Here is a 19807-nt window from a genome sequence, read left to right on the forward strand (position 1 = left end):
ATGGACAAATTGGGTCGAATGGACTGTTTCCAAGCTGTATGGCACAATGACTAGTGTTTCTGATATTAGCTTCGCATCCATCTTGGCTGCGGACCAGATTATCCAGTATTAATATGAACTTAAATACCATGACAAATTTTACAATATTATGTGTGGCTTTTAGCCATTCCTTTAAAATGATTAAATGGACACCAAGCCATATTTGTTATGTATTATTCTCATAGAGTTACACAGTACGTGCAAGTGCCTTTTAAATGTTGTTGTTGTATGTGTCTCCACCACCTCCTTTGGCAGCTCGTTCCGTATCTTCATATCCACCCTATCTATTCCCCTCATGATTTTATACATCTTGATGAGACCACCCCTCATCCTGCTGCTGTCCAAGGAATAGAGACCTAGCCTGTCCAACCTCTCCCTGTATCTCAGGCCCTCGAGTCCGAACAACATCCTTGCAAATTTCCCCAGCACTATTTCCAACCTATTCCTCAGTTTATATTGTGCTTATATAATGAAGCCGTGAATCTGTAAACATAGATTTATTCAAAAGACATGAAAAGATGCCCCGCATTTCAAAATGCTACAAATTGGGAGTGGTGTAGTGTGGGGAAAGATCACAGCACGATGATGAAATAACCCACTCTGGGGACTTTAATTTGAACCATCTGAGTGCTTGCAGTGATATCAACAAGTTTGGTGCATTCCTAATCGCTCAACTCTTCAGGCACACGCAGAACCCCAGGAATATCCTCTGCTATTCATTGTATTCCTCTAATTTAGGTGAGTCTTGCTAATGTTTTTCTTTCACACTGCACAACTTGTTATGATTGTCTGAAGAAGGGTCTCGACCTGCTGAGTTACTCCAGCTTTTTGTGTCTATCTTCTTGTTATGAATCAAGCGAGCTGATAAATGGTGCCAGGTGATTGAAATGCAAAGTTTTCTTCTTACTTTATTTTCCATGTCTTTCCATTTCGCTGTTGCAGTTTTGCAAAACTCTCAAGAGATTAACTTTTAGCATGTTAAGAATTCACTTAGGTAAGAAAGTCAAGGATTTCATTTTTGTATGAAACTAGTTTTGCTCAATTAGCAGATGGATATAAAGTGCTGGAGTAACTCAACGAGTCAGGCAATATCTCTTGAGGAAAAGGATAGGTGACGTTTCAGGTCGGGTTTCAATCTAAGTTTGCTAAATTCAGGATGTTTTTCAGATATGTACTAAAAAGTTTCTGTTAGTTTAATACCTGCACTCGTGTGCTTTTAACTTGGTTTATTATAAAGTGACATTTCAAAATGCTTGTGAAAACTAGCCCAATAAGTTTCATGTTGAAAACAAAGAACTGCAGATGCTGGTCAATACCCAAAAAGACACAAAGTGCTGGAGTAACTCAGCGGGTCAGGCAGCATCTATGGAGAACATGGATATGTGGCGTTTTGGGACGGGACCGTTCTTCAGACTCAGAACTAAACTGACATCCTGAGAAACAGAGTGATTTACACCTTAAACGCATCTTCCACTGAGAAACATTCCACTGGAAAAAAAGACCTTTAAAACAAATAATTTGTTGCATGCCAGTCTGAAGAAGGGTCTCGACCTGAAACGTCACCTGTCATCCATGTTCTCCAGAGATGCTGTCTGACCTGCTGAGTCACTCCAGCACTCCGTGTCCTTTTGGAGGTTAATGCAGAAATTGTTTTGTTTTTTATGGTCTTATTTCCCAGAGGGAGATGATTTTAAGGTGTGTTTCTCAGATATTCGGGAATAGTTTATTAATATCAGCTACAAGACAGCAGGCCTGTTATCTTTGCCAATGTAGCTTTTGCTCCGGTTTTGCCTAGTTTGAAACAGAACTTGCACAAATGACAAACCTGATTGTGGCAACAGGTTTATTTAACTAGAGGGTATTATCAGATGAGCTGCAGTTCTCAGCTTTCATAATTAGTGAGCCTATAGAACATTTATTGGTGGAGTTTCAATTCTCTGTTGCCAAAACATTGTCTGAAAAACAGCAAAATAAGAAACAAAAATTAAGAGACGTGTTGAGAATTGTTATCTTTTGAAATATTGGACTGCAAAAGAGTTTGTCAAATAGTTGCAAAGATTAATTTTGTCAAAATCAACTAGCTTTTGAATTGCCTTCTACAACCTTCCTGTGTCTCTTGTGCTCTGCTTATTTTAGATTTATAGATACAGCACGGAAACAGGCCCTTCAGCCCACCGAGTCCATGCTGACCAGCGATCACCCTGTACAGTAGCACTATAGTCCACACTAGGAACAATTTACAATTTTACCAAACCTAATTAACCCACATCATTAATCGGACTTCACTTGGACTTTATCTTGTACTAAACGTTATTCCCAGTATCATGTATCTGCACACTGTAGACGGCTCGATTGTAATCATGTATTGTCTTTCTGCTGTCTGGTTAGCACGCAACAAGAACTTTTCACTGTACCTCGGTACACGTGACAATAAACTAAATTAAGCAAACCTGCCTCTCTCCAAGGAAGTCACTAGATTATGATATATTTAAATGCTATTCTTCGTTTATGAAGAGCAAAGCAATGGTGACTGGAAAACATTCAATCACAGAAATTGTGCAAGTTTTGAAACACTAATCGTTTGAACAGCTGGCCTGGCTCACTGTCCACATGTAGTAAGCTAGCTCGAGTAGAATTAAAAACAGATTTCTTTGTAGCTGCCAACTCTACTCCTAATAGATGTTTACTCTTTAATGCTTCAAGATATTTCAGAGGACATGAGAAACTACAAATGTTGTAATCTAGGGAAAAACAGAATGCTGGAGGAACTCAGTGGGTCAGACAGCGTCTGTGGAGGGAATGGACATACAACGTTTCGGGTCAGGAGCCTTCTTCAGACAGATGGAGTGACAGGGGGGAGGGGGGGGGGGTGCTGATAGACCCAAGAGTTCTCATATTGTGCCAGTCTGTGACCAAGTATTTCTTGTTATAGGATGGACCAAAGCAAGGAGCTTTTTTTCAGCCTTTACTAAAATGCTCAAAGGTTCTCAAAACCTAATGATAAAGGGAGTGTATATATGATCCATGGGCAGTGGGCAGGTGCTATAGACCTGCACGGGAAGGCAGATGCTCCCGCCCCCATGAGTCTCGGGCAGATGGGGCTCGTCAGCCTGGGAAGGCAGTCCATCTAGGAGAGAGAAAACTCTGATTTAAAACCTCCACTGCCTTGTGGCCGTATCCAGTCATGGAAAAGGCTCCAGGAGTAAACCTCAAGAAAATCCGGAGTCGGAGCCCCTAAGGCAGTTCGTCGTTGTCTACAACCTCGCTCTGGCAGCTCCTGCGACGGCGCTGGTGCCAAACTGTAACGACCCCGCTGTTCCTTTGGATCGATCAGCGACGTGGAGAGGGGGGACGTGCTGCATGGGCAACTGCCTGTCCTCCATATGACATCACCCAGGCTTGCATCCGACCAGAATGCATCACACATGGTCAGTAATGACCGAAGGGGGCGTACTATATACTATGTGATCTAATGCCTAACATGTACTTGGAGCTAAAGTTCAGCAAAAAAATATGGAAAGATTTGAAATGAATTATTTCGTTTCTTAATAAGAGATGTTACTAAGTCATAATTGTATCCACTCCAATAGCCTCTGGCAATTTATTCTAGCAACTGACTATCCTCATTATTCTAACTTATTGATAATTCCATAACTTAGTTCTGCAACTTTTCAAACTCAAACTCTGGTTGCAGGCTGATGTCCCTTTCCAGGGATATACGTATTTATTTAGCCCTCTAGAATGAATATTTTTAACTATCCAAATGTCTTTTATGTGACATAGCTGCATCCGCTTCTATAGCTTCCCAGATACGTACTACCCTCTGAACGACAAGGTTGTCTGAAGGTCCCTCGTAAATCTCTCCCCTCTCACCTTAACCCTGCGCCCTTTAGTTTTAGAATCCTCTATCCTGGGAAAAAGACTGTGAGCGTTCTTCACTTTATCCGTGCTCCTCATGATCTTGTACACCTCATTAAGGTCACCCCATCAGCCTCCTACACTCCAAAGTAAAAAGTCCCAGCCTATCCAACCTCTGCCTGTAACTTAAGCCCGCAAGCCCAGGTAACATCCTGGTCAATCTCTTTTCAACTTAATGACATCCTTCTGATAGCTTGGTGGCCAGAACTGCACACTGTGTGCTATCCCTTCAGAGGAAGTTTGGAGAGCATTGTCAGTCATGGTTGACATTGCCATATGGGGTGGCACAGTGGGCAGTGGTAGAGTTGATGCCTTACAGCGCCAGAAACCCAGGTTCGATCCTGACTATGGGCGCTGTCTGTGCAGGGTGTGACCGTGTGGGATTCCTCCGGGTGCTCCGGTTTCCTCCCACACTACAAAGACGTACAGGTTTGCAGGTTGATTGGCTTCTGTAAAATTGTAAATTGTCCCTAGTGTGTAAGATAGAGCTAGTGTACGGTGATAGCCGGTCGGCACGGACTCGGTGGGCCGAAGGGCCTGTTTCAGCTCTGTATCCCTAAAGTTTAAAGTCAGTCAGTAATCCTTTTATGACTCAAATGCATTTGATGATTAAAATATATTTATTTTCAGGGGTTTGCGCTCGATGCCATGCTGCTACTGGTCTTTCTACTTCTCTTCAATCAAAGTTTTGCAAGTCACAGAGCTTTGGTATGTGTGTAACAGCAGCATGCATTTATTTTTAAGAATGCATGTGTTTTCTCTGAAAGGTATTTTAAATTGTACATGAATTAACGTAATGAAAGCTTATTAATAAAAGTTCTCTGGATGTGTACATTGCCACAAGGCCACAATATATTGCCAATCTTTGGTTATCCTCGAGATAGACTCGTGAGTAGAAGTATAGACAACAAGAAAAGAGGAATTCTGTTTAAACTATACAAGATGTTGGTGAAGTGGCGGGATATTATGTCTAATTCTGGTTATCACATCTTTGAAAATATGGAAACATCCTAGTGAAAGTGTAAAAAGATTAACTAAATGGTTCCATGGATGATGTTTTAGCTTGCAGTGAGGAAGGGAAGAGAAGATGTATTAAAAGTGGACAGACTACTAAGATGCTGATATGCAACTCCTGCATCCCCCTCTATCCCAGTGTAAAGGGCCTGTCCCACTTGGCCGTCATTTGCGCCTCATTTACGCGTCATATGTGAAATAGGTCGACGCGTCGTGATGTGCGACGTCGCGCACAAATCACCCGTCAATATGCGTCAGCACAGCTGTCGGGTGCGCGTGACGTCATTAGAATACCCTGCGGCGTGCGGCAGGACGTTGACGTAAGGACGTTGACGCACGGTGACGTAACCATATACGTCACCACATGATACACGTGAGACGTCGGGACGCCAGCGTACGATGCCAATACGTCAGTGTGCGCACCCAATGCGTCAGCGTGCGTACGCGATACGTCACGCAGGTGGCGCGCGAGGATTTTGTTCCTGTACTAAATCCTGGAGCGCCACGCGATACCGCGCGCCACTGCATACGATTCCACGCCTCACCATGCGCACACCATGCGTCATGACGCGTCGACCAAATTTACATATAACACGTAAATGAGGCGCAAATGACGGCCAAGTGGGACAGGCCCTTAAGGTTCACAGTTGCCTCTCTAGACCAATGTCAACAATATAGCAGCTGCATTCATTACTCCTCAGATGTGCTTGACAAGTGCCACAGTTCACTACACAAACTCGCTCCAACATTTTGTGACACTTTTTGACAGGACAATGACACGTGCAAGATTGAAATCGCCAGGCTCCGCCTACAACTGCAAAACATGCAGAATCAGTTCCTGCTTGGAACTTGGCGGCTGAAGTATCTAAAGGCGGACAATCGATACTGGATACATGAACACACCAAAACAAGAAGGAAGGAGCAAGTAGCCAACATTGATCCAAATCTGTTGATGTATCACCATGGTAAATGTCTTAATCTAAACACAAATATACACGCTACCCCACATGAATGGGCAGAAAGAAAGGATGAAAGGAACATCCCGCCCCAAAACGTCCTCTGTCCATTCCCTCCGCAGATGCTGCCTGACCCCCTGAGTTCCTCCAGCACTTTGTGTCCGATGAAAGGGCTTGTTTTCTCAGTGCCAACCATTACAGGGGAACTGCAGACACTGGGAACTGCAGATGCTGGAATCCTAAGCCAAAACACAAAGTGCTGGAGGAACTCAGCGGGTCTGGCAGCATCTGTGGAGGGAATGAACAGATGATGTTTAGGGTTGGGACCCTTCAGACTAATGGACTGTGGGGGAGAAAGCTGAAAAAGAGGTGGGGACAGCGTAGAGCAATGTCTGGTAAGTGATATCAAGAACTGCAGATGCTGGTTTAAATCAAAGGTAGATACAAAATGCTGGAGTAACTCAGCGAGACAGGCAGCATCACTGGAGAGATGGAATGGGTGAATTTTCGGGTCGAGACCCTTCTTCAAACTGAAGAAGGGTCTCGACTCGAAACATCACCCATTCCATCTCTTCAGAGATGCTGCCTGTCTCGCTGAGTTACTCCAGCATTTTGTATCTACCTTCTGGCAAGTGATAGGTGGATACAGGTGAGTGGGGGGATGGTCAGAGTGAGTGACAAAGGCTAGAGGTGCAAAGGAGACAAAAGGCTGTCAGATAAGGAGAGAAGAGGAGGAGTGGAATGTAAAACTGGATGGAGGGATGTGGGTGGAAGGGGACAGGGGGGAGAGGGAAAAAGTGGGGGATAAATGGGAAATACGGGACTCGTGGCTGGGTATAGAAACATAGAAACAGAAATTAGGTGCAGGAGTAGGCCATTCGGCCCTTCGAGCCTGCACCGCCATTCAATATGATCATGGCTGATCATCCAACTCAGTATCCTGTACCTGCCTTCTCTCCATACCCTCTGATCCCCTTAGCCACAAGGGCCACATCTAACTCCCTCTTAAATATAGCCAATGAACTGGCCTCAACTACCCTCTGTGGCAGAGAGTTCCAGAGATTCACCACTCTCTGTGTGAAAAAAGTTTTTCTCATCTCGGTTTTAAAGGATTTCCCCCTTATCCTTAAGCTGTGACCCCTTGTCCTGGACTTCTCCAACATCGGGAACAATCTTCCTGCATCTAGCCTGTCCAACCCCTTAAGAATTTTGTAAGTTTCTATAAGATCCCCTCTCAATCTCCTAAATTCTAGAGAGTATAAACCAAGTCTATCCAGTCTTTCTTCATAAGACAGTCCTGACATCCCAGGAATCAGTCTGATCGGTATGGAGGAGGAGAGAGGGGGGGGGGGGGGGGGCATGGTGAGAGGGGTGTGTGGAGCACAAAGATGAGGTGGGGACAGGGGAAAGAGGGGGGTATTACTTGAAATGGGAAATTTCAAAAATTATAGTAAGGGAACTGTTCATTTAAGTTGGATCGTTAGATAAACCTGAATCTTCACTTAAGTAGTATTGTCCATAACAACTCATTTAGTACCCATGGTCCTGGTTCTCAGTTCAAGAACCACTCAAGAGTTTTGGCCACAAACGTCAAGGCTGACACAGCCCTGCAGTACCGAGGGAGGATTACATTAATGGAAGTATCATCATGTGGATGGATCGTAGGCCGAAGATCCCCCTACTTTCTCAGGCAGATATTTAATCTCCCACGATGTTACCTACGTGCTGGATTTTTGCTGGTGTTCTGGTTAATGCCTTATGACTATTGCATTGGTGGTATAATGAACTGAAGATGCTGGTTTACTAAAAAACAAAGTCACATTGGCACAGTGGTAGAGTTGCTGCCTAATGCCCCTGTCCCACTTAGGAATCCTGAACGTAAACCTCTGGAGACTTTGCGCCCCACCCAAGGTTTCCGTCCGGCTCCCGGAGGTTTCTGTCAGTCTCCCTATCTGCTTCCACTACCTGCAACCTCCGGCAACCACCTGCAACCTCCGGGAACCGCACGGAAACCTTGGGTGGGGCGCAAAGTCTCCAGAGGTTTCCGTTCAGGTTTCCTAAGTGGGACAGGGGCATTACTGCACCAGGGACCCCCGTACAATCCTGACTACTGGTGCTGTCTGTACAAAGTTTGTACGTTCTTCCTGTGCCCATATGGGTTTTCTCCGGGTGCTCCGGTTTCCTCCCACATTCCAAAGACATGCAGGTTTATAGGTTAATTGTAAGTTGTAAATGGTCCCTAATATGTAGGGTAATGTTAGTGTAGGGAGCTCGCTGGTCTGCATGGACTCGGACACAAGGTGGTGGGGCCTGGAACTCACTGTCGGAAATGGTGGTGGAGGTAGATAAAATAGGGGTGTTAAAGAGTCTCGTGGATAGACTTGTGGATCAGTCTGAAGAAGGGTTTCGGCCCGAAACGTTGCCTATTTCCTTCGCTCCATAGATGCTGCTGCACCCGCTGAGTTTCTCCAGCATTTTTGTGTACCTTGTGGATAGACACATGGATGTGCAGGGAATGGATGTATAGAGAGTCATAGTCAGACAGCATGGAAACAGGCACTTCGGCTAAACTTGCCGACACCTAACAACTTGTCCCATCTACACTAGTCCCACCTGGCTGCATTTGGCCCATATGCATCGAAACATTTGCTATCCCTTCACCTGTCTAAATGTCTTCTACATGTTGTGATAGTACCTGCCTCAACTACCTCCTCTGGCAGCTCGTTCCATATACCCACCACCCTCAGTCTGAAAAAGTTGCCCCTCAGGTTCCTATTAAGTCTTTCCCCTCTCATCTTAATCCTATGTCCTCTGGTTCTTGAGACCCTTACTGTGGATAAATGCATTTATTCTGAAGTCTGAAGAAGGTCCTGACCTGAAACGTCACCCAGGGATGCTGCCTGTCCGGTTGAGTTACTCCAACATTTTGTGTCTACCTTTGGTATAAACCAGCATCTGCAGTTCTTTGTTTCTATATTGTACATTTATTCCATTCCCCTCATGATTTTATACACCTCTATAAAATCACTCCACAGCCACATGCACTCCAAGGAATAGTCGTAACCTGCCCAACCTGTCCCTGTAACTCAGGCCCATGCAACATCCTCATATAATAATTATGTGCAGACAGATAAGAGTTGGTCTTGGCATCATGTTCAGCATAAGTGTTGTGGTGAATCTCCTCGCCACCCTTCCAACTTATGCATTAACATGCAGGAAATCAAAGTCAAAGTCAAAGTAGCCTTTATTGTCATTCAGACCTTTTGGTCTGAACGAAATTTTGTTGCCTTGCAGTCATACATATAATAAAATAACAAAACACACAATAAACACAAATTTTACATCCACCACAGTGAGTTCACCAGGCACCTCCTCACTGTGATGGAAGGCAAAAGTCTTAAAGTCTCTGTCTCTTCCCTCCTTGTTCTCCCTCTGCGTTGAGGCGATTCAGGCCTCCGATGTTGTGACCCCACCAGGTGATGGCAAGCAAGTCCCGCGGCTCAACCGTGCTCCACGAACGGGCCGGTTCAAGCTCCGCGGCCCGGGGTGGTCGAAGCTGCCGAAGCTGCCGCTCTCAAGTCCAGCGGACGAAGCTGTTGCCGCGGGAGCTCCGGAAAAACAGGTCACCAACCTGTGACCTGCGAGCTCCCGATGATGTCGTCCACTGGGCCCGCGGCCGAACCTCCGAAGTCGGGTCGCCACCGCCGGAACGCCGCCACAGCCCCGAGTTGGGCCGCCACCAGAACGCCGCCACAGCCAGAAGTCGGCCAGCCTCGCGTTGATAAGTCCTGGCTGGCTCTGCCTCCGGAGCCTCGAGGTCGGTCCCAGTTGGAGGCCGCCAGCTCCGCCATTAGGCCTCAGCGCAGACGGAGACGGAGATGGGGGATACGACAAGAAAAGTCGCACCCCCCCCCGAAGGAAGAGACCAAAAACATGTTTCTCCCACCCCCCCACACACATACACTAACTAAATAAACTAAAATTAACTAGCTAAAACAGGACAAGAAAACAACAACAAAAGAAAGAACAGACATCTTGCATCTTTAGACTTTAGATTCAGCGTGGAAACAGGCCCTTCGGCCCACCGAGTCCACACTGACCAGCGATCACCCCATACACTAGCACTATCCTACACACACACTAGGACTATTTACAATGTTTGCCAAAGCCTATTAACCGACAAACCTGTATGCCTTTTGGAGTGTGGGCGGAAACTGGAGCACCCGGAGAAAACCCACGTGGTCACAGGGAGAACGTACAAACTCCGTACAGACAGCACCCGTAGTCAAGATCGAACCCGGGTATTTGGTGATGTGAGGCAGCAACTCTACCGCTGATTCACCGTGCAGCCCCACTTGTTGGGATAATATGCCGCGGTTGCCACTTCTTATCCGTCAGGAAAGGTTATGTTGGGAATTGTCTGGAAAAGACTGGTTTCTGCCTGGTTGTGAGTTAGCTACGCTGACTGTAACATTTGCTGTGCACAGATTGCTCGGAGGTGTATAACAGTGGCAACACCACGAGTGGGTATTACACACTGAAGCCAGTGTCTGCTGCCGACCCATTCATAGCCTACTGCGACATGTCAGAGGGCGGAGGTTGGACCGTTATCCAACGGCGCAGCAACGGCAAAGTCAACTTTAACAGGTAAATAAACTTGGTTATTGTCAAACTAAGACAGACACAAAATGCTGGAGTAACTCAGCGGGACAGGCAGCATCTCCGAATAGGGGAAGTGGTGATGCTTCGGGTCGAGACCCTTCTTTAGACTGAAGAAGGGTCTCGACCCAAAGTATCATCTATTCCTTCTATCCAGAGATGCTGCCTCACCCGCTGAGTTACTCCAGCATTTTGTGTCTATCTTCGGTGTAAACCAGCATCTGCAGTTCCTTCCTACACTTATTGTCAAACTAAACCAGGCTGGTCCTGTGCGGAGCTGTACAGCACGGAAACAGACCTTTCGGCCCACCTTGTCCATGCTGTCCATGCTGACCAAGCTGGCATACTGGGTCTGCAGAAGAGTCCTGACCTGAAACATCACATATCCATGTTCTCCAGAGATGCTGCCTGACCCGCTGATGTCTATGTCTTTTTTTAGCATACCAGGCTAGTCCCATTTGCTTGCATTTGCCCCATATCCAAACCCTTCCTATCCATATATCTGTCCAAGTATCTTTTAAAATCACAACTGCTTCCACATCTTCCTCCGGCAGCTCATTCCCAATATGGACTACCCTCCAAGTGAAATGGTTGCTCCTGAGGTCCCTCAAATCTCTTCCCTCTAACCATAAGCCTGTGCCCTCTAGTTTTAGAATCCTCTACCCTGGGGAACACAGAAGCTTCCACTTGGAGCTGCCCGATAATCGTCTGGTTCCCCCAACATGTCCTCAGTGATCGATGGACACCACAAGGTGGGCAGAGATAAACCTGCGAATTCATCACTGTTTGGTGGCACTAAATATATGTCAGGTAATCAGTTGGAATTAGCTCCAAACATGTGGTTCTATGCAATGTTGGACGTCGAGATAAGATTCAGCTACTATCATTAATACGTAATTTAGTGCAACTGATGGAAATCCAATTTCTACCCCTTCATTCATTGTTCTTTATCTCCCTACATCATCGTCTATATCTCTCGCTTCCCTTTCCCCTGATTAGTCTGAAGAAGGGTCTCCACCCAAAACATCACCCATTCCTTCTCTCCAGAGATGCTGCCTGTCCCGCTGAGTTACTCCAGCATTTTGTGTCTTTCTTCGGTGTAAACCAGAGCAAATGGAGAGCTGCTACTTGTACTATCTCCTTCTCTCACACGTTTCATCTTTTCCCTTTGTCCACCCTATCTCCAAAACCTTCCTCACCTGTATCCACCTGTATCCACCTATCTGTATCCACCTGCATGGCTTTGTCCAACCCCTCCTCTTTCCAGCTTTCTCCCCCCACCACAATCAGTCTGAAGAAGGGTCCCGACCCGAAACGTCACCTATCCATGCTCTCCAGAGATGCTGCCAAACCCACTGTGTAACTCCAGCACTCTGTATCCCTTGTTGCAAAGCAGCATCTGTTGTGTCTGCGGTTTTTTATTTTATTTTTTAAATGGGCAACACAACTAGGAACAAAAAGCTGGAGTAACTCAGCGTGACGGGCAGCTTCTCTGGAGAGAAGGGATGGGTGACGTTTTGGGTCGGGACACTTCTCCAGTCACCCATTCCTTCTCTCCAGACTTGCTGCCTGTTCCGCTGTAGCATTCTATGTCTACTGTAGCTTTGATTTAAACCAGCATCTGCAACTAGGAACAAATACGCAGAGGTGAGACTCACACGCATTGAATGCTTGAGAACAAAAGGTAATTCTTCTCTGCTTTTTTAGTTCTGCTGCCCATTTAAAAAATAAAATGAGCAACTCCCCTGTAACTCTGGATTAACATTAGATTTCTAACCCTAGTTATGTATACTTGATACCTTTCTTGTATATTCTTGACCGCACCTTGACTCCACTTGAATGGAACCACATTTGAAAGTTGGCAACAGCTTGTCTATGACCCTTTATATCACATCGATAGACCCAGCAACACAGGGAAACATTTTATAAACAACAGACAGCGGTTCAGAGGGTTCTTGAGCTGCCAAGCACAGAAACAGGCCCTTCGGCCCACCTTGTCCATGGTAACCAAGATGGAATCACAGAGCTGTACAGCACCGAAACAGGCCCTTCGGCCCACTTTGTCCATGCTGACCAGGGTCGAATATTGGGCTACTCTCATTTGCCTGCATTTGGCCCATATCCCTCCAAACCCTCCCTATCCACATATCAGTCCAAATGTCTTTTAAAAGTCATAATTGCACCCGCTTCTATAGGTGAAAAAGAGACAAAAGGGTGTCAGATAAGGAGAGAAGAAGAAATGAAATGAAATTAAATTAAATTAATAAGTGTGTACACATACAAGGAATTTGCCTTGGTGCTCCACTCGCAAGTAACAACACGACATACAGTAACAATTAAGAATGACACATAAAACATGAAACGTTAATAATAAAACAGTACAGTTTAAACATGTGAATGAAATAAAATAGCCAGAGCAAAAGGAGGCTACAGACCTTAGGAGTGAAAAGTAAAGCTGGCGGGAGGGATGTGGGTGGAAGGGGACGGGGGAGGGGAAAGAGTGGGGTGAATAGTGAAATGGGGAACTCCGGGATGGGAGATGAGTGGACGGAGGAGGGGAGAGGCACAGAGGGAATGGTGGAGGGGAGGGGATGACACAAAACACAGCAGATGCTGGACTCATGAGCACACAAGGGAATGCTGGCATTGCTGACTGTTTGATTAATTTATAATGAATCAGAGATCACATAAAGTTAATGTCTGGAAAACATTCAAGAAAAATCAAGAAACTAAAATGAAACACAAAGTGCTGGAATAACTCAGCGGGTCAGGCAGCATCTCTGGAGAATATGGATAGGTGAAGTTTCAGGTCGGGACCCTTCAGAATCCGACCCATGTTCTCCAGAGATTCTGCTTGACCTACTGAGTTACTCCAGTATTCTGTGTCCTTTTAGAAATTTAAGCAGGTTTCATTCACAACAGTCTTTTAACTTCACTGCATTAGTTTTCCACCCTGTACTTTCTGCAGAGGCTGGGATGACTACAAATCTGGCTTTGGGTTGTTTCAACGGAGGAATGATGAGTATTGGCTTGGAAATGAAAACATGCACCAGATCCTGGCTCCAGGTAAGAATGTCTCCAACCTTCGTAGAACACAAATGAATACAGTCTGAAGAAGGGTTTCGGCCCGAAACGTTACCTATTTCCTTCGCTCCATAGATGCTGCTGCACCCGCTGAGTTTCTCCAGCATTTTTGTGTACCTTCGATTTTCCAGCATCTGCAGTTCCATCTTAAACACAAATGAATACAGTACAGGAACAGGCATAGACTCCGTGCCGAACATGATGCCATGACCAACTCTCATCTGCCTGCATGAGATCTATATCCCCCCCCCCCCCCCCCCCCCCCCCCCCCCCCCATTCCCTGCATATCCATCTGCCTATCCAGAGATCTTTTAAACACCACTGTCGTATCTGACTCCACCACCACCCCAAGCAGCACGTTCCAGACACCCACCACACCACCCTCTGTGTAAAAAAACATAGATTCATAGATTCATAGAAAATAGGTGCAGGAGTAGGGCATTCGGCCCTTCGAGCCTGCACCGTCATTCAATATGATCATGGCTGATCATCCAACTCAGTAACCTGTACCTGCCTTCTCTCCATACCCCCTGATCCCTTTAGCCACAAGGGCCACATCTAACTCCCTCTTAAATATAGCCAATGAACAGGCCTCAACTACCTTCTGTGGCAGAGAGTTCCATCCCCACACATCTCCTTGAAACTTTGCTCCTCTCACCTTAGAACTATCTAGTCTTTAACATTTCAATCCAGGGGAAAGGCTCTGACTGTCTACCCTTTCTATACCTCATCATTTTATGACTTCCCCCTCCTCCGTACACTCATCTCCCAGCCCTGACTGCCCCATTTCCCTTTTATCCCCCATCTTTCCCCTCCCCCCCTCCCCCCCTCCCCCATCTCCTTCCACCCACATCCCTTCCCCCCCAGCTTTAAATTTCACTCCTCCCCTCCACTCCACCGCCAGTTTAAATTCCATTTGGAATATTTTGGGGAACCAAGAACCAAGAACCAAGACACCCTTTTGTCTCCTTTTCACCTCCAGCCCATTTTTAAATTATTGTCAGGTGTGCCGAGGTGTAGCTTCAAGCTTTTGTTTGGGTGATATGCAGTCAGAGAAAAGTCTATATTCTCACTCTCTCCCCCCATTCTCCCCGCAGCCTCCGGCGTTCCAGAGAAAATAAACTGTGTGTCCAACCTCTTCTTATTGCTTTGAACCGGTGCTATTTGTGCCATAATCAATATAAAGGATAGGACACAAACATAGAAACATAGAAAATAGGTGCAGGAGTAGGCCATTTAGCCCTTCGAGCCTGCACCGCCATTCAATATGATCATGGCTGATCATCCAACTCAGTATCCTGTACCTGCCTTCTCTCCATACCCCCTGATCCCTTTAGCCACAAGGGCCACATCTAACTCCCTCTTAAATATAGCCAATGAACTGGCCTCAACTATCTTCTGTGGCAGAGAATTCCAGAGATTCACCACTCTCTGTGTGAAAAATGTTTTTCTCATCTCAGTCCTAAAAGATTTCCCCTTTATCCTTAAACTGTGACCCCTTGTTCTGGACTTCCCCAAAATCGGGAACAATCTTCCTGCATCTAGCCTGTCCAAACCCTTAAGAATTCTGTAAGTTTCTATAAGATCCCCCCTCAATCTTCTAAATTCTAGCGAGTACAAGCCGAGTCTATCCAGTCTTTCTTCATATGAATGTCCTGACATCCCAGGAATCAGTCTGGAGAAGTATCTTCGAGATATTAATGGTTATTTAATAATTTCCACGCAGGAAAGTACATAATGAAGGTCGACCTGACAGATTGGAATGGAGAAGAGCGATATGCAACGTATGAAAAGTTTAGCATTTCAGATGAAAAGGTGAGAGGAGGTTTGGTTATTTATTGTGCTGGTTGGGTGTCATGGATTGCTTCTCTGACCTGCTTCTGGTACTTGAACCCAGGATAAGTACCGGCTGAGCTTCGGAAGCTACATTGGCACGGCAGGAGATGCGTTGTCGGGAGGCTTGATCCCATGGGAGCAGTGGTCATCTTCTCACAACGGGATGCAGTTCAGTACATCCGACCAAGACAACGACCGGTACACTCAGGGCAGCTGTGCCCACGAAGGCAGAAGCGGCTGGTGGTTTAACAGGTAAATGTCGCAGTCGTTCATACTACCATCCGCCCCACTACATCAATACTCGTTACTTGCTAGGAAGCATCAGCCTGGGTGGAAACTATCCACAGAACTTAGAATAGTACAGCACAAGAACAGGCCCTTAAGTCCAGAGTGTTCTGCAATTTGGGAGGCACAGTAGCGCTGCGGTAGAGTTACTGCCTTACAGCACCAGAGACCCAGGTTCAAACCTGACTATGGGTGCTGTCTGTACGGGGTTTGCACGTTCTCCCTGTGACCGCGTGGGTTTCCTCCAGGTGCTCCGGTTTCCTCCCAAAATCCAAAGATGTGTGGGTTTGTAGGCTAATTGGCCCTCTGTAAATTGCCCCTAGTGTGCAAGGAGTGGGTGAGAAAGTGGAATAACATAGAACTGGTGTATAGGTGATGGATGGGCTTTAAACTAGAGTTTAAACCAGATAAATGAAACTAAACTAATGTCCGTGGGGAACATGATGACAATATAAACTAATCTCCACAGGCTGCTCATGATCCATATCCCTCCATTCCCTGAGTATCCATGTGCCTATCCAAATGCCCCGTAAACACTGCTGTCCTACCTGCCTCCATCACCACCCCCGGCAGCACGTTCCAGGCACCCTCGGTGTGAAAAGCACTTGCTCCTCTCACCTTAAAGCTATGCCCTCTAGTCTTTGACGTTTCTACCCTGGGAAAAATGGAGGAATGGGAGCAAGAAGTGTTGATTACAGATGGTGAAACATTACTCACTAGATTAATAATTCCGACATACACTTATATTGAAAATCCAGTGTACTTCCCTGAGAGTCATCCAGTTTTACAGCATTAATCAGGCCCTTCGGCCCAACTTGTCCATGCCCACCAAGATGTCCCATCTACACTCATCCCATTTCCCCGTGTTTGGCTCATATATGCCTCTAAATCTGTCCTGCACAAATGTCTTTTAAATTTCTTTTTTTCAGCGCAGTTCTTTAATAGGAGTTATGAAATTAAATTTGGGAAAATGTTAAAATGGGATTATGCAAGTTTACACTACACTGATGTGTCGGAAGGAACTGCAGACGCTGGTTTAAACGGAAGATAGACACAAAAAGCTGGAGTAACTCAGCGGGTCAAGCAGCATCTCTGGAGAGAAGGAATGGGTGACGTTTTGGGTCGAGACCCTTCTTCAAACAGAAGAAGGGTCTCGACCCGAAACGTCACCCATTCCTTCTCTCTGGAGATGCTGCCTGTTCAGCTGAGTTGCTCCAGCTTTTTGTATCGATCTACACTACCCTGATCCCAGACATGATTGGGTTAATGTATGATGAGTGTTTGACGGCTCTGGGCCTGTGCTGCACGCTGGAGTTGAAGGATGAGGGCAACCTCATTAAAACCTACCAAATAGTGAAGGCCTGGATAGAGTGGACGCAGGGAGGACATTTTCCACTAGGGGAAGAGTCTAGGCCCAGAGGGTACAGTCTCAGAATAAAGGATCTACCTTTAGAAAGGAGATGAGGAGGAATTTCTTTAGCCAGAAGGTGGTGAATCTGTGGAATTTATTGGTTCAGACAACGATGGATAGCCAAGTCATTGGGTATTTTTAAGGCGGAGATTGACATGTTCTTGATTAGTAAGAGTTTTAAAGGTCACGGGGAGAAGGCAGGCGATTGGGGTTGAGAGAGGAAGATAGATCAGCCACGATCGAATGGCGGAGTAGACTTGATGGGCCAAATGGCCCAATTCTGCTCCAATGACCTACACTTTTAAATTTCTTTCTCCAGGGCAGTTCTTTCATAAAAGTTAAGAAATTTCATTTAAAAAAATGGTAGAAATAGGTTTATGCAAATTTACACTAACTTTATCTCATTGTATATTTTACTCTGGGAAACAACTTGTTAAATTTTGAGACGAAGAATTCCATTCATCCAAAATGCAAGTGGTGAGAACTCTTTCTCCCTGGAAGCAACGAGTGCTAAAGAAGATGGCCAGTTCCACTCTGCTTACCAATGTGGAGGTGCATCAGCAGAGAAAACTTTTGAAGGTAGTGCTAATGAACAGAGTAGGGGAGCACAGAGAGAGGTGAAACTGTATCTAATTAGTATCAATACACAATAGACAATAGATGCAGGAGTAGGCCATTCGGCCCTTCGAGCCAGCACTCCCATTCAATGTGATCATGGCTGATCATCACTAATCAGTACCCCGTTTCTGCCTTCTCCCCATATCCCCTGACTCCGCTATCTTTAAGAACCCTATCTAGCTCCCTCTTGAAAGAATCCAGAGAACCTGCCTCCACCGCCCTCTGAGGCAGAAAATTCCACAGACTCACCACTCTCTGTGAGAAAAAGTGTTTCCTCGTCTCCGTTCTAAATGGTTTACTCCTTATTCTTAAACTGTGGGCCCTGGTTCTGGACTACCCCAACATCGGGAACATGTTCCCTGCCTCTAGCGTGTCCAAACAGTATCCTAACTGCCCGCTGAGTATCTAATTCATATTCAACAATATCCATCCGCTGCTCACTCCTGATGTCTCTCGCCTCTTTCAGCAGAAATAGGTAAGTTCTGCACAAGAATTAAACCAAAGGTATTTCCAGAGTAATACATATTAGCTTTGAATACTTTTAATGAGCAGAAAATAAAGTGTACATTTAAGGAGACAGACACATAATGCTGGAGTTACTCAGCGGGTCAGGCAGCATCTCTGGACAATTATGGGCTCCGCCCTCCCTGAGGTCATCTGTTGCCGGCCCGGATTTGTTCTGGCCTTTTCCTACCTCCAGTCCCCACCACCCTTCCTTCACTCCCGTTCTGAAGAAGGGTTCCGACCTGAAACGACAGCTGTTCTTTTTCTCCATAGATGCTGCCTGACCCGCTGAGTTACTCCAACACTTTGTGTCCATCTCTGGTATAAACCACCAGCTGAGTTCCTTCCTGCACTTTAAGGAATTGTTTTCAAAGGTGACTTTCAGTGTATTGTGATGAATTATTGATAAGAACTAAAAACGTGATTTTTTTGTTGTTGTGTGAGAACGAACTTATTTTGAACAAAATCTCCTCATTGTTAAACACATAGGTGCCACGCGGCCAACCTTAATGGTAAGTATTATCGCCGTGGCAACTACAGCGCCAAGAACGACGATGGGGTCGTGTGGACCACGTGGAGAGGCTGGTGGTACTCTCTGAGGTTCACCAGCATGAAAGTCCGCCCACTCTACTACTTAGCTGGATTGGGAAGCGGGGACTACGACAATATTATTGGCTAATACTTACTCTGAAGCAACTGCATTTCCATCTCATTCTCAAAATTATTTTGTCTAAATAATGAAAAATATATTTGGCAGCCAAACTGTATACAATGAGCCTCGATGTAATGGCTAATATTCTCTATATTTTTTTTACAATAAATTGTTTCTCTAATTTTGATTGCAAAATGACAACCCTTTACAATAGATCGGCCATGATCGAGTGGTGGAGCAGACTCGATGGGGCCCAATGGCCTAATTCTGCTCTTATGTCTTAGTGAGTGGACATGTTCTACAAAAGGACTGTTTGTTAGGGTCATCTTAAAGGCGCAGGTTGGTGCTGTACTGAGAAAAGGAATTGACACATGCCACTTGAAAGAACCGATAACCCACCCCTCCCATCCCAACACACCACCCTCCCCCCACCCCCACCCCCGTGGACACCATGTTGTAGGAAATATGTTGTCAAGCTGGAAAGGGTACAGAGAAGATTTACGAGGATGTTGCCAGGACTAGAGGGTGTGAGCTATAGGGAGAGGTTGAGTAGGCTGGGATTCTATTCCTTGGAGCGCAAGAGGATGAGGGGTGATCTTATAGAAGTGTATAAAATCATGAGAAGAATAGACCGGGTAGATGCAGAATCTCTTGCCCAGAGTTGGGGAATCGAGGACCAGAGGACATAGGTTTAAGATGAGTGGGGAAAGATTTAACAGGAATCACACACATCCTAGCTGCCAGAGGAGGTAGTTGAGGCAGGGACTGTCCCATCATTTAAGAAACAGAGGTACATGGATAGGACAGGTTTGGAGGGATATGGGCCAAACA

The 19807-nt window shown here is 45.8% G+C and overlaps 1 protein-coding gene across 2 annotated transcripts; it reads left to right on the plus strand.

Moving 5' to 3' along the window:
- Window positions 1-477: 477 nt before the first annotated feature.
- LOC116974114 (fibrinogen-like protein 1) lies at window positions 478-19384 on the plus strand. Of its 2 annotated transcripts, XM_033022261.1 has the most exons (8): window positions 478-777; window positions 4588-4665; window positions 5741-5936; window positions 10415-10574; window positions 13555-13652; window positions 15397-15485; window positions 15568-15758; window positions 18814-19384. In XM_033022261.1, the coding sequence occupies exons 2-8, from the start codon at window positions 4606-4608 to the stop codon at window positions 19001-19003; spliced, it is 984 nt and encodes a 327-aa protein (XP_032878152.1). In that variant the 5' UTR covers window positions 478-777; window positions 4588-4605; the 3' UTR covers window positions 19004-19384. The 2 variants fall into 2 exon arrangements, with proteins under 2 accessions (XP_032878152.1, XP_032878153.1); XM_033022262.1 differs by lacking the exon at window positions 4588-4665 and having other exon boundaries at window positions 651-777.
- Window positions 19385-19807: the final 423 nt, after the last annotated feature.

The sequence above is a fragment of the Amblyraja radiata genome, chromosome 6 (genome assembly GCF_010909765.2).
Source record: "Amblyraja radiata isolate CabotCenter1 chromosome 6, sAmbRad1.1.pri, whole genome shotgun sequence".
Lineage (NCBI taxonomy): Eukaryota > Metazoa > Chordata > Chondrichthyes > Rajiformes > Rajidae > Amblyraja > Amblyraja radiata.

Excerpts from the sequence above, each read along its gene's own strand:
- LOC116974114 (XM_033022261.1), top strand. The coding sequence starts at position 4,606 with ATGCTGCTACTGGTCTTTCTACTTCTCTTCAATCAAAGTTTTGCAAGT. Across the intron at positions 4,666-5,740 it reads TTGCAAGTCACAGAGCTTTG|GACAATGACACGTGCAAGAT; the intron begins GTATGTGTGTAA and ends ACTTTTTGACAG. Across the intron at positions 15,486-15,567 it reads TTAGCATTTCAGATGAAAAG|GATAAGTACCGGCTGAGCTT; the intron begins GTGAGAGGAGGT and ends ACTTGAACCCAG.